General features: G+C 44.2%; 1 protein-coding gene across 1 annotated transcript in view; it reads right to left on the bottom strand.

The window, feature by feature from the left end:
• The window catches only part of ptgfrnb (prostaglandin F2 receptor inhibitor b), a 70,204-nt gene that overhangs the window by 10,883 nt on the left and 44,469 nt on the right, over positions 1 to 14,852 (bottom strand). The window contains exon 11 of the mRNA XM_037696594.1: positions 12,452 to 12,559. Coding sequence (XP_037552522.1) covers positions 12,452 to 12,559 — 108 coding nt within the window. The remainder of the gene's footprint in view (positions 1 to 12,451; positions 12,560 to 14,852) is intronic.

Below are 14,852 nucleotides of genomic sequence, written 5' to 3'. Positions count from 1 at the left end.
CCCCTGTTATAAGACATGTGGGAATGTGGCCCTCAAGGACTAGACGTAGACACCCCGTTCTAAAACGTGAGAGTGGCCCTCAAGGACCAGGATGGGCACCTGTACTTTAGATGATACTGGCCTGTGGTCCAGTTTACGCGTCATTCTTCAATGAATCTGTAGCGTTAATTTCTGCTGCGTTTCATCCGTTTGCGCACTGACACCAATCAATCAACTTTCTTTATTCCAGTAGGCAGATATGAAAAAGCTTTTTTCTCCAGAACTCAGAGTGGCAGTTTTTGGACACGCCCAGCATCTGTGTGAAACCCCACGTGCACTACGCATGGCTGCAGACAGTAGTTTTCCTGAGCTTCCGTAGATCAGTCACAGTAAGAGTGATGGACAGCAGAGTGCTGTTTGTGCTGATCACCCTTTCAATGTATAGGAGCGACCCAACCTCATGGTCCAAACGGTTTGCGTATTCAGCATTTTGGATGGAACAGTTTTCATGTTCGAGACTGAAGTGTCATGGCGTGGCATTAAAATAAAAAAAATCACAGCGCCAGCTAGTGGCCTGGCGTGGAGACTACAGCGGATTAAACGTAGGCAGCGTTACTTTAAATCTTGAACAGGAGAGCTTCAAACCTCTGAACGCAGCTCAGTCTTTACACATCCAACACTTCAACTAAAAACCACAGTCTTTCCACTCTGACACTGCTGAAAGCTGCCGTTTACAAGCTGTCCTTCAAAGCACCATCTACTCGTTGGATTTAACTCGAAGAGCTAATGGAGTGAGAACGACGGTACTTCTCTGCTGTTAACGGCTCCACGTTTTCAATTTGTGTTTTACTGTCGCTCCGTCCAGCACTCTGTTTTATCCCTCCCAGCTTCCTGTTTTCATTCTCTTCCTTGATGTCTCTTTTTAAAGATCATTAGAAGCAACTTTTACCAATCAGACCAAAAACAACCGGAGATGTTTCAACTTTAAAGACACAAAACAAAGACGTGACGGCGTCCTTCAGCTGATTGGATGTTTTCAGCTAATGGTTCTCAGGAGTCATTTTGACAGCCCTAAAATATTATTTTTTAGCGTCAAACTGAATGATTTGTCATGTTTTCACATCTCTGACTAAATAAAATAAAACAAACTGTCAAAGTGTCTAAAAATCCAAATTAATCCAAATTATCTTCTCATAGTTCTCAGCTGGTTTTAAACAAAGATGTTGCGCTACCTGCTGGTGCTTGGATTACGTGTTGGGAAGAACTCTCAGCTACTACCACGTCAATTTTCAAGTCAACTTCTGTAAAACTAACAGAGTTAACCAGTTTGAGAGTTTACAAATGAGACTGAACACTGTTAAAAGCAGACTGTAACAACTACAGGTTGTGAGAGTGAAGGAGAGCAGCTATAGATTACCAGATCAGCAGCATAAAAATTATACAAGGCATCTGAAAAATTGTCACACACATTATTTAAACATATGGAAAATTAAAATGGGGCCTAGGACTGAACCTTGTGGGACTCCTTTTGTGATTTCAAGCAGAGAGGAAGAAGAGGCAGCCAGCTGTACACACTGGGTTATTTTGGACCCGTCTTCAGGGAACCAAGAGGCAGCTTGATTTAAAAGAGAAGTTTGGGACAGTTCGGCTCTGTTGACAGGGCGGGGCACCCTGCTTGTGGGGAGACACTGGCCTGAAGAACGATTTAAGATTTTCTAATAAAGAATAAATAAAGGCACATAAAGGGATGACTGAGAACTTTTGCTCTTAGTTCAGGGACCTTTGCAACAAAAAAGTCATTTCTCCCTCTTTGCTCACTAAATAAAATGTGGGCGGAGCTACAAAACCTGCTACAACTGTGATTATCAACTGGTGGTCCATGGGCCACTTCAAGTATGTTGCAGGGGGCTTTTTCCAGCAAGTGGCGGTGACTTTATAAAATTAAATATATATAACAATTGTTCAAATTTTTTGTTATTTTTTATATTTTAAAGACAAAAGAAAATATCAGATTCGGCCTGTCACGATAAATTTTGCTGAGCGATTAAATGTCTCAGAAATTTTTGCGATAAACGATAAAATTGTTTGAAATTTGACAATAATGAGTAATTATTGTCAAATTTAAGAAGAAATGTTGGTTAATTTGTTTTGATTGAAGTACCTTTTTTCAACCACCGGATGGCAGTATAAGATCTTTCGGACGACTGTACGAACATAATCCGATCATTTACATGCTAATAGATTAAATAAGAAAACCGCTAAAACCAGCCTTTCTGTGTTGGTATAAAAACCAATAAATTTCAGTTTGATGTTGGTTTTGGTCAAAGCCTGAAAGGGCCAGAGGGATCCAAGAGCCACATGTGGCCCCAGAACCACAGGTTGCAGACCCCTGAGCTGGGTGGTAGCACATGCTGCTTCGCCCATCTCAGCTGACGGACGTTGTGGAAACATTTAGTTTCTTTAGACGGAGAAGTAAAACTGGTGTCCGTGTTAAAACGGTTGAAATAATTCAGGTATTTTTGATTCTCGCAGCGGCTTCAGGTCGATCAGAAAGTGTTCATGGAGCCAGAATCGGTTTCTGCCATCCGTTCTCACCACTTCAACCCTCTCATCCCTCCTTTCTGCTCTTCAGCGCTTTGAATTCACTCCTCTCCTTCGGTTCTCATGTCTCTTGTTGGGAAACTGCATTGAGCCCCCCCCCAATTAACTGCCTCCTCTATTCACTCCCTTTAACACTCTCTTTTTGGGTCCCTTCACGTTCCTCCAACCTTCTCTCCAGCTCGCCGTCTATTCTTCCTCCACCTCGCTCCGTCTCCCCGGCCGGCTAACGGAGCGTGAGATTGGCTAATTAACGGCTGCCTGGCGGCCTCGCAAAGAAGGCCGGGTAATTTGGAGGGGGGGTGGGGGGGTCAGAAACTGAATCTGGAGAGAAGAGCTAAAAGAGGAGGAAGTGTACCTTAGAGTGCATCAACTTTTAGTTTTTAAAACTTTTTTTTTACAGTTTTCTATTGTAAAAAGCTCCATTTTCACCAAAAACACTTTCTGGCCAATAGAAACATTTCAAACACTAAAACATTCAAATGATAAACATTTAAGAACTTAATTTTTCATTGTTTATTTTGTGTTTCAACAAAAAAAAGGCGACAAGTCGAGAATCTGGGGAAGAATTGTCTCCAACTACAAGCGAGGAGTAAAAGAAATATGAAAGAATAGCTGCAACAATGAAAGCTAGCCGAGGAAATAACAGTCATTTACCATTTATAAATAGATAACTATTTGTAAAGCACAATTTTAACAATAGATTATTTAAAATGTGACTGCGATCTGACAAAACGCAACAAATAATGTTAAAAACAATCACTAGTTCATTTTAAATAAAAATGGACATTTTTGGTGCATGAAGTCATCTGGCAGGGCTGATCCTGGAACAGTGACAGTAAGAGGTTACCTCCTCAACGGTGGGTAGATGTTTCTCATCATGAGGACCGTATGAAACATGTCGTTGATTTTACCAAGGATCTGATGACCCCGAGGTACAGAACAGAGCTCCCATACGATCAAAGGATGGATTCTAAAAGCCAACAGTCGACGGTTCAATGGTTGGTTGTTTTTACCGCTGCTTCTGACACTGTTGACCACAGTACCCTTATATCCAGGTGAGAACACTGGGTGGGGATTACAGGTGCAGCGTTAGAACGGTTCTGTTCTTATCTGAGTGACAGGAGCTTTTGTGTTAAGGTTGGTAATATATTTTCTGCTTCAGTGCCTCTTTCCTGCGGGGTTCCGCAGGGCTCGACTCTTGGACTCCTTCTGTTTTCACTCTATCTGCTCTCTTTGGGGTCTACCACAAGGAAACAGTCTTTCATTTCATTGTTATGCTGATGATTGTCAGACTCATCGGTCCTTAATAGTTGTTGCTCCATTCACCCTCTGTTAAAACGTCTTGATGACATCAAGGTGTGGATGGCTTAAATTTTTTTAAAGTTTCAACAATCAGAAAACTGAAGTCATTGTGTTTAGCCCTAGCTGTACCGCTGTCTCTGAGCCCATAAATCTCGACTCTCTTGATCCATATCTTAAGTCTGTTACAAATCTCAGGTTAGTTTAGACTCTGACTTTAAGTTTAATAAACAGATTAACTCTGTTCTGCAGAAAATCTTCTTCCAGTTAAGGCAGATGGCTAAGCTTAAGTCAGTGTTGATCAGATCTGACCTGTAGTCCATGCATCCATTACAACCCAGCTGGACTACTGCAACTCTTTATGTTGGGGTCAATCAGGTCTCTCTTTCGTCTCCAGCTCGTCCAAAATGCTGCAGCTCGGCTCTTAACAGGAACTCGTAGGTTAGATCATATTTCACCAGTTTTGTCCTCCCTTCACTGGCTCCCTGGACGCGTCAGAATAGATTTTAAAACTCGCCTGTTGACCTTTAAGTGCCTAAATGACCTTGCACCGTCATACTTCTCTGACCTACTTCAACCACATGTTCCTTCTCAGGCGCTGAGATCATCTGATCAGCTGCTTTTGGTAGAAGCTCAGAGGAGATCGGGCTTTTTCAGTCGTGGGTTCCAAACTTTGGAACAATCTGCCGCAACATTAGACAGGACACTTCACTTCCTGTTTTTAAATCTCTTTTAAAAACACATCTGTTTTCTCTGGCTTTTAACACAGTGTGATTTGATTTAATAATCGATTGTTTTGTGTTTTTATGTTTTTCTTTTGATACTTTTAATTACATTTTATTTTCTTCTTTAATTACTGCCTTTAGAAATAAATTTGACTTGACTGAGGCCAACAGAATCAGACAAAACGAGGCTTTGTGCTGAAATCAGACCAATTTAACGAGGTACTAAAAACAAGCGGGTCTCTAATGGCGGCTCGTTTTGTTTGGGGTTTGGGTAAACGAGGTCGACGTACTCGAAGAAACAAAGAAAACTTTGTTTCAATATCAAATTTTCATTTAGGAATTTGGTCTTCAGTGGAAATGGTTGCACTTCTTTGACCAGAGTACCACTAATGGCACATGAGACGCCCCTCGACAAACTATTATACTAATCTGTCACTGGTCCGGATGAGCAAATACCTTATGTAACTTTGACCTTGATTTCTGACCTTCATTTTAGAGCTGGGGGTTACAAATATTACACAACACACTGTCTAGTGGTGGCACAAACGTGCTTCAGGTTTTATTAAATCATCTTGAACGGATCAGAAGTTATGGGCGGGACAAGAGAAAGCTTTCCGATGGACGACTATACCGTAATACGTCCAACTTTTGACTGACAAATAAAAACAATTAACGATACAAATAAAAACAAGCAGAAGTAAACAAAGCAAATTAGTCTTTTTTAGGGCAATCCAACACAAGTTCATCAACTCATTTGTAAAACACGTCTAGTAATGATGATGAAACTCTCAGAATTTTATTTTTTTTGGGGGGGGGGGGGGGCAAACTATCCTTGAGATGTCTAACAAGGTTCATTCAGGTCCTCTGGACCGATTCTTCTTTGTTGAAGCGGATCTCCAGTTTGATCTACGAGGAGACCCGCGGTGTGCTGAAGGTGTTCCTGGACAACGTGATCCGCGACACTGTCACCTACACCGAGCATGCCAAGAGGAAGACCATGACCGCCATGGACGTGGTGTACGCCCTGAAGAGACAGGGCCAAACCCTGTACGGGTTCGGAGGTTAAACCCATCCAGGACCAGTACCACACAGACCTTACTTACCACACGTCCTTGAGATGCACCTAAAGACGATCTAATGAGTTCGTTTAGAATCCAAGAAACAACAGCATGACAAGTCGATCTCGGCTCTAACGGTTTGTAAAACGGTCTACCAGGAGAATCTGGGCCCACAGACGGAGGACTGGGAGCTCTGCCAGCACGGCTGACAGGTGAGTTCCTGATTTAACCAGGAGCACTTTCCCAAAACAACTCCCTGTCTCTTGTTTTGTTTCCTGGAAGAATAGCTGCAGAGCTCCAGCCTGTGTGTGCTTGTCTACACCGTCACACGTTTTAGACTCAAATGAAACGAACGTCTCGTTTTAACGTGATTAAACCCTGACAGAATAAGGTCTTTTACTTGACGTCAGACACTAAACGTGGAGTCCCTTTAATCACAACTGTACGAGCTGAATAATAAAGATAAAAACCTTATCGGTGCCGGATTGTTGTGGTTGTCTAATATTGGCTTCTTCTGCACGGCTGGTTGGAGAAACAACAATCTGTGTTTGAGATGAACAAAGTGGTATTTTTCCCAGGAGGAATGGAGCACGACGCTGTTATTTTTACTAAAGATTTTCAGCGTGGGGGAAATAAACCAGTGATGTCTTGTGAAGCTGCCAGTGTCGGTGGCAGAGCCTGGAAAACAGAAAATGTCTCCAACGGTGATGTCATCTCCCCCCACTCCACAGCTGATTGAGCGAGCAGCGTCTGGCAGGCTTCGGTGACGATGCCCTCGGTAAGCAACGCTTCAGGTCCACATGCCCGGCGCAAGTAACAAAAAACAACAACCGCTGCAGGTTTGGCACATTTACACACAGTTATATCTGCCGCCAGTCCGGTGAGCCGTGAAAGTAACGTCTCAGAGCTAAAAATCACGTTGACCTTATTTCAGGCACCCACACAACAAGATGCAAGAGAAGTACCAGCTGCTGTGTGTGTGTGGATGTGTGTGTGTGTGTGTGGGGGGGGGGGGACTGCTAAATCCAAATTAGCCTTATGTGGGATTTATACCCGATTAGGAACCAAGTTTTGCCTTTAGCTTGGTTTCAGATTCAAGTTCTCGACAGGAGCGCTGTAAATTCAAACACAAATCTGGGACCATCAAAACAACCAGGAGTTATTTTAGAGGGACAATGGAATGGCAACCAACATATTTCCAACATGTTTGAAAGAAGGTGTCGAGCTTCAACTAAACTCCTAAGATTACCAAAAGTACCGCATCCGGCACATCATACACCCGTCAAACTCTTATACAGAAATCTATAGCGTCAGTCCGGGACAAGCAAACATCTTGTGCAACCTTTGACCTTGACTTCAAGCTGGGGTGAAGAAAAGATCTGTGGTGGTACAAATTCACATTGAGTTTCATTAAAATACCTTGAGCGGATCAGAAGTTATGGCCTGGACAAGAGAAAGGTTACGGACGTAGGGAAATTATACCGTAATACGTCTATCCTTCGACGGGCGTAGAATGATAGAAACTACGCAACATGTTGGAAGAGTGAGATTAAGACGCAACAATACGCAACTAATTTTTATTTTATTTTTTTCTCTCTCTGTCCTCCAGTGAAACCAGACGTGTCTCCCTGCCCCCCCCCCCCCCCCCCGCTTCCCTGCTTGCACTCTTACATCCTGTGAACCCTTAAAAAGCCTCTTTCCTAATTTGAAGGATCAGCTGGTCTCTCAACAAAATTGATCAACTTCTCCCGACAGGAGTCAGGGTAAGGAGGACCATCTTACCTTGATGGAAACAAATTGGATTCATGATGACAACTGGTTTTTTGCTGTTTGGCTGGTGAATTCTGGATTGTCTATGAATTAGTGTGGATGTGTCAAAGCTCGACAGCACTCAGACTGAATTTGTGGAGCTGCAGCAGGGAGCTGGAGCAGCTGTTATCAGGACTGCGGACTCTATAGCAGCACACATGAAGGGGAAATAATTTTGGAGAAGCCGTGTGCTCGACTTTTGTCGTAAAGGATCAATTCGGCTGTTTTGGAGTTCCATCAGAGGAATATATACCAGCGAGACTTTAAAAAGGCAGAAACAACAATTCACGAGTTCTGCCCGACCCAAACTGTGGCCTTGATGCTGGACTTATCTCAACTCCTCCTTGAATTTTTTGAAAACAACAAAGATGCTTTGACTGTCTCCTCACCCCTCCCTTCCCCAAGGCCGTGGACATGTAACAGAACCTCAGCTGAGCTGAAGATGAACATCACCTCTTATCTGGACAATGGCTGGGGGGTGAGGGGTTCTGGACTATACTACGACTTTCCCTTAAAAATTAAATGTTTTCACCGCCTATATGTAAATGTATAACGTCTGTTTATGTTGCTTTGCTGTGGTAGGTTTTTTTGATGCCACAAATCGTGCCCTGTCTAGGACACGGTGTGAGAGATCTTTTTTTAATACCGTCTCTCCTCGTGTTTTCTTCCCTTTTCTCATCTAAGCAAAATATTATTCTGAATAAGAATAAGAGGGCCACGCTTTTTATAGTAGCAGCTTAGTGCACTCCGCCCATCTTTTGGACGACTGTACGTACATGTTCTCGTATCTCGGTGCAATGATAATAAAGTTTATTCTGATTCTGAACTGCACTCAGACAGTTTGGTCTGATGACGGCAACGATGGAAGGTTTCAAACAATCTCTTCTGAACTTATGGGTTTCCATTTTCCTTGTTGGGTCCAGCTCCTCCTGAGGGGATCCCAAGGTGTTCCCAGGCCAGAGAGGACAAACATAAATCCTTCAGTGAGTTCTGGATCTCCACTGGGGTCCCTTTCCAGTGACACAAGTTCAGAAAAACCTCCAGAGGGAGACCCCCAGGAGCTCATTTCAACTACTTGTGTCCATGATCTCGATCTTTCAGTCATATTCTTTTTTGTTTCCCTCGCTCGCTCTGGAACGATGCGCACGCCACCTGCGGCTTTGAGACCCATCAGCAACGACCTTGAAGAGGCTTGTAAGCACGGACCAGTAGAACACACTCTAATCTGGCCATTTCAGACCTTGAAAGGATCAGTAAGACTCAAGGCTGACAGAAAAACAATCTGCCTGAATAAATCAACAATTGTGGATTATCTGAATCTGACTCCCTGGTTGGCCTTGAAACAGGCCGACTTATCAATTTCTCCTGGGAAATGTGTAAACTAAGGAAAAGCTTTTAGACAAAGCAAAAATCGTGTCCTGTCAGGACAAGGTGTGAAGAGATCTTTTTTTGTAATGCCACTACCCTCTCCTAGTGGCTTTGTCCCTTTTTCTATCTAAAAAAAAAGTATTCTGAAAAGGATTAGAAGGCTGCGCTATCATAGCAGCAGCTACGTGCACTCCGTCCATCTTTCGGATGACTGTATGGACATATTCTCGTTGTATCTCGGTGCAATGAAGAGTTTATTCTGATTCTGATAGTCCATGTCTCATGACCTAAGGTGCCAGTTGGAACACAAGTATCAGTAAATCAATCAAGAGCCTTGCCTTTAGACTTGGCTCCTTCTTCACCACGACGAATCAGAGCAACAAACTCATTATCGTGCATGGGGCCACAATCCATCAATCCCACTCCATCCTCAACCTCCTACTTCCTCGTCATCAGTTCATTCTGTACACCAGTGTTTAGTCTTCCAGTCTAAATGTGGATGTCTATGTGAGGTCCAGACTAACTTTAGATGTCTAATAACCTTTTTTTAGACCAGATCCAGACCCATTTCAGCCTGCACACACACACACTTGGCCAAATCATGAGATAATGACCTAAAGCTGTGAAGGTTACAGTCAAGACAACTAGATTGACTAAATGGAACTCAGTTCATATTGAAAATGTTTTCTAAGGGTTGAGTTTTAGTCGGTCTTGCAGACTTTATCACATCAGAACATATATGGTCTGATCTGGGATTTGTAAGAATGGCTAAAAAGCCTCCTTGCAAGAGGGTATTGTGTAAGCCAAGACTGAGGCGTGTATTCACCTGGGCGGTGTTCAACAGTTCACCAATAGAGGACCAGATCAGCAGCAGAATAACGATGTGTCAGAGATGAATCACCCGGGACGTTTCTGTTTGTTTCTACATTCCCATCATAAAGACAAGCTCTGACAGGACAGCAGTTTTCAGCCACCGCTGAGGAATGTGCTCCACACACAAATTTACTGTTGCTCAACCTCCTCCTGGAGCTCCGGTCTCGCCTTTGATCCACGAGCCGTGAAGGTGAGAAAGAAAGTCAACAATGCGTGTTTGAGCACAATGGACTCATTTTATATGACTCAACGGGAATAAAGTCGATCAGCGCAGGAACCTTCAGGAACAAAGGTCCTGAGCTGTTGTCTAACAACCCCGCCATGCCCAGAAAAATGTCCAGTTGACGGCAAAAGCTGTCAAGAAAGTGTAAGTTGCCATTCAAGCTTTGCCAAAATAAAGCCCACAGCTTTGGTGGCCATCCGGTAAACGGTTATTCCACCCAATGATCAGTGAACTGCCAAAGATATGATGGGACAAGCATGGGTCACAGATCTCTTCCAAATGTTTTCTTGTTCTGTCCAGTCTCCCAGTTTCCATCCTCTCATCGTGCGCATGGATGGAACATTAATTTAAGGATTGTAGTGATTCAGTTGAACAGTTGGGTGGAATGATCGTACAACATATAAAGAACTGGGTGCACAAGTTTGAATTTATTGCAGATCTTCTCTAATCCTCACAGGGTCAAAATTATACCTCTCCATCTCCAGCCGCTTATCCATGGACGGGTCGCCAACGCAACAGGTCCAGGAGACCCAGGCCTCCTCCTTTCCAGAGACACTCCTGAAGGACCTCAATGTGTTCCCAGGGTAGAGAAGATGTATAATCCCTCCAAAGAGTTCTGGATCTCTTCCCAGTGGGGTGTGCCATAAAAACCTCTAAAGGGAGGCGTCCAGATCAGATGAACCTTCTCAGCTGACTTTTTTTGATGCAGAGGAGCAGCAGCTATACTCCGAGTCCCCCCCGGATGATGGGGTTCACTAAAGGCTGAGCTCGGCCACCCTACAAAGGAAGATTGTCTGGGTAGCTTGGATCCAGGATCTAGTCCTTTCGGTCCTGATCCCAACCTCATGACCACAGGTGGGGGTTGAAACGTTGACAAACTGGTAAATACAGAACTTTGCCTTTTGTCTCAACTCTTTCTTCACCTCGACGGTCTGAAGCAACGCCCTCATTACTGAAGTTGAGGCCCTGAGCTGTGGATCCATCTACCGCTCCATCCTACAATCACTCAGGAACAAGGCGCCCAGATACCTGAACTCCCTCACCTAACCCTAACTCTTGAGGCTGACACCCCACCCCCCAGAGCATTATCCAGGCAGGTTAAACTATGCTTTCACCCCCACAAATGTTTGATGAAATGTCCCTCAGCAAGTTGCACCTCGATCGCATGCTTTCTGATTTGAGAAGGCTACGCCACAAGCTGGAAAACCCAACTGTGACCAAGGTTCAACAGTCAAGCTTTTGAGTTGAGGTGGAGTTGAAGAAGACCTCCATCGTTTTGCTCTTTGGCTGGTAATGTTTTTAACTAGTTATGAAAAAATATTTTTATTTTATTAACCAAAGCTGCGTAAACATGAAGATACCTGAGGTGCTGAGAAGAAAGACTTTTGGACGGTTTTACTAAACTCAACATCAAAAACACAAATTTATTTATAAGATAATTGACAAAATCTAAAATAAAACAAGAAAAATGACGTCATTACATCGAACTGACAGAAATAACATCTGACGTTTATGTAGAGGCAGATAAATAAGATTATGATTTGTGGGCCAAAAGAAAACTTTAAATAACCCATTTTAAGTTGAAACAGCAAACCGTAGTATGAAAGACAAAAACCCAAAGGCTCTTTGATCTCTCTTAAGATCCACTTTCTAGTCTTTGATTTAAAGAAGGACGATCTGATGACAATAAGAGCAAACAGGAAGTGGAAGGAAAAAACAGTTGAGATAAACGTTTCATCAACTACAGCTTCAAAATAAACATTTGTAGCAGCTGATACTCGAGTGTGTGTGTGTGTGTGTCACTGCTGGTGTAAAACGGCTTCAAAGACTCGCTGCCGTCAGGTGAGGAAGTTGGAGTGTAAACATGATGAACAAGAGGGAGGGAGGGTGGATGGATGGATAGATAGAAAAAGTAAAAACTGATAAATCCAGAAACATTCTGGAGTTGCTGGGAGACAGACCCCCCCCCCCCTTCTTGGTTTTCAAGTCCTGTTTAAAAACCCACTACTATTCAGTAGCTTTCAACACCAGATGATCTGTGTTTTGAACCCGTTTGCTTCACAAAGGTTAGTTGTCAGATTTATTATCTGCATCGTTTTTATGTCTATATTCTGATTTACTTCATTTTGTATATTGCTTTGTGTGTTGCCTGTTGTTCTGTCTGTACAGCACTTTGGTTGGCCTTGTTGCTGTTTTAAGTGCTCTATAAATAAAATGGTATGGTATGGAATGGTATGGTATGGAATGGAATGGTATGAAATGGTATGGTATGGTATGGAATGGAATGGTATGGAATGGAATGGTATGGAATGGAATGGTATGGTATGGTATGGAATGGTATGGTATGGAATGGTATGGAATGGTATGGTATGGAATGGAATGGTATGGTATGGAATGGTATGGAATGGTATGGAATGGTATGGTATGGTATGGAATGGTATGGAATGGTATGGAATGGAATGGTATGGAATAGAATGGTATGGGAGGAAGTATTCAGGAGTGTGAGAGAGTCGTACCAGTTTTTGGAGATGGTCCAGAGACGCTGAGTGAACACTCGATCTTGGCCGTCTCCCAGGGATAAACGCTGCTGGCATCTGAGCCGATGGCGACGGAGAAGGACGGGCCTGCAACACCAACGCAGAGACTCAGAGGAGCGCCTTCCAACAAACACTCGTTTAAAAAAAGAAACGGATGAAAATAACTCGTTTCAACAGAACGTTTAAAAAAAAGTGAACGGCTGAAAGTCGGCCTCATGTCCCCGAGGAGACGAGACTCCACAAGGTCAACAACCTTTAGAGGACAAACATGTCTGAGTAAACAAGGAGGAGGAACAGGTGGGGGGGGGGGGGGGGGGGGGGGGGGGGATGGACAGATTCTAGGATAGATGGATGGATAGAGGGACAGACAAATGAAAGGACTGATGGATAGATAAATGGATGCACTGATAGATGGATGGATAATAGACAGATGGATGGACAGATGGAAGGAGAATGGACAGAAAAATGGACGGATGAATACAGATGGACGGTTGAATAGGCAGATGGATGAACACATGGACGGATGGATGAAAGGACGGACGGAGGAACAGATGGAGAGATGGATGGATGGATGGATGGATGGATGGAGGAATAGATGGATAAACGGACAGAAGAATAGACAGGTGGACAGACGATGGATGGATGAATAGACGGATTTATTGACAGATGTACAGACAGATGTACGAATGGCTGGATGAACAGATGGAGGAATAGGTGGATGGATGGATAGACAGATTGATGGATGCACTAATACATGGATGGATAATAGATGGATGAACAGATGGAGGAATAGGTGGATGGATGGACAGAAAAATGGACGGATGAATAGGCAGATGGATGAACACATGGACGGATGGATGAAAGGACGGACGGAGGAACGGATGGAGAAATGGATGGATGGATGGATGGATGGATGAATAAATGGACAGAAGAATAGACAGATGGCTGGAAAGATGGACAGATGATGGATGGACACAGACGGATGGATGAATTGACAGATGTACAGACAGATGTATGGATGGACAGATGGATGGGCGGACAGAGATGGATGGATAAACAGATGGATGGACAGATGTACGGATGGAAGGAAGGACAGAAAGACAGACGGCTGAAGACAGATGGATGGATGAATAGGCAGATGGATGAACACATGGACGTATGGATGAATAAGATGATATTTAAGGACACATTGGGACATCAGATCAGAACCAAACCTTCAGCTCGTGTCCCTACATTCAGCCATTTGTGCCTCATTTCAAAATCATTTCTTCTACGTCCTGGTGGGCAGAGTGGAAGGAGAGCAGCCACGTCAGACCCAGTGATGTGGACAAACTGGTTATGCAGTGGAGAAGTTCAGATTCCTGTTTGTTCTGTTGGTGCTCAGGGACTTGAACCTGCTGCGGCCCGAGGGTCAACACGACCCACCAAGTTTTCAAACCGAGGCCTTGTGAGTTAGTTTGACCCAAGGGCAGCAGGAGGTCAAGAGTAAGGAAGCAGTTCACCTCAAGAAGGTGGCTTCAGACCCGTCTGGACTCGTTTCTTTTTAGTCTTAATAAATTAAACCTCCATCAACCAAAAGTTCAAGAGACGGAACACTGAAGGACAAAGAGAGGACGATAACGCTGTGCATCAGTGAAAATAAGAAGACTTCGTAGAATACGATGAACTACCGGGACAAGACGTGGGTCTGATGGAGACTCAACCAGACCGGAACCTGAACTGGACCTAAGGAGTCAAGTGAGGACTCGGTCAGATCATGAAGATCTCCATGATCGAGCCCAGCCACCAGGTGGGAACTGGTGTTCCTCGGCTCTCTACCTGCCTTCTGTCTGGAGTTAAAAACAGGCCGGCGGCTTGTGGACAAGTTCCTGCATTTTTATAATTTTATCTAATTTACATGTCCCAAATGTCCCTGAATGTCCACCTGTCCCTGCATGTCCACCTGCTCGTGCATGTCCCACCTGTTCCTGCATGTCCCACCTGTTCCTGCATGTCCACCTTCCCTGCATGTTCACCTGTTCCTGCATGTCCCACCTGTCCCTGCATGTCCCACCAGTTCATGCATGGCCACCTGTCCCTGCATGTCCACCTGTCCCTGCATGTTCCACCTGTTCCTGCATGTCCCACCTGTCCCTGCATGTCCCACCTTTCCCTGCATGTCCCACCTGTTCATGCATGTCCCACCTGTTCCTGCATGTCCACCTGTTCCTGCAAGTCCACCTGTCCCTGCATGTCCCACCTGTCCCTGCATGTCCCACCTGTCCCTGCATGTCCCACTTGTTCATGCATGTCCACCTGTCCCTGTATGTCCACCTTCCCTGCATGTTCACCTGTCCCTGCATGTCCACCTGTCCCTGCATGTCCCACCTGTCCCTGCATG

Source organism: Nematolebias whitei, chromosome 23 (genome assembly GCF_014905685.2).
Source record: "Nematolebias whitei isolate Nwh7 chromosome 23, NemWhi1, whole genome shotgun sequence".
Taxonomy (NCBI): Eukaryota; Metazoa; Chordata; class Actinopteri; order Cyprinodontiformes; family Rivulidae; genus Nematolebias; species Nematolebias whitei.
The sequence above is the reverse complement of the archived record's forward strand: the minus strand, read 5'-3'. Positions and strand labels throughout refer to the sequence as shown.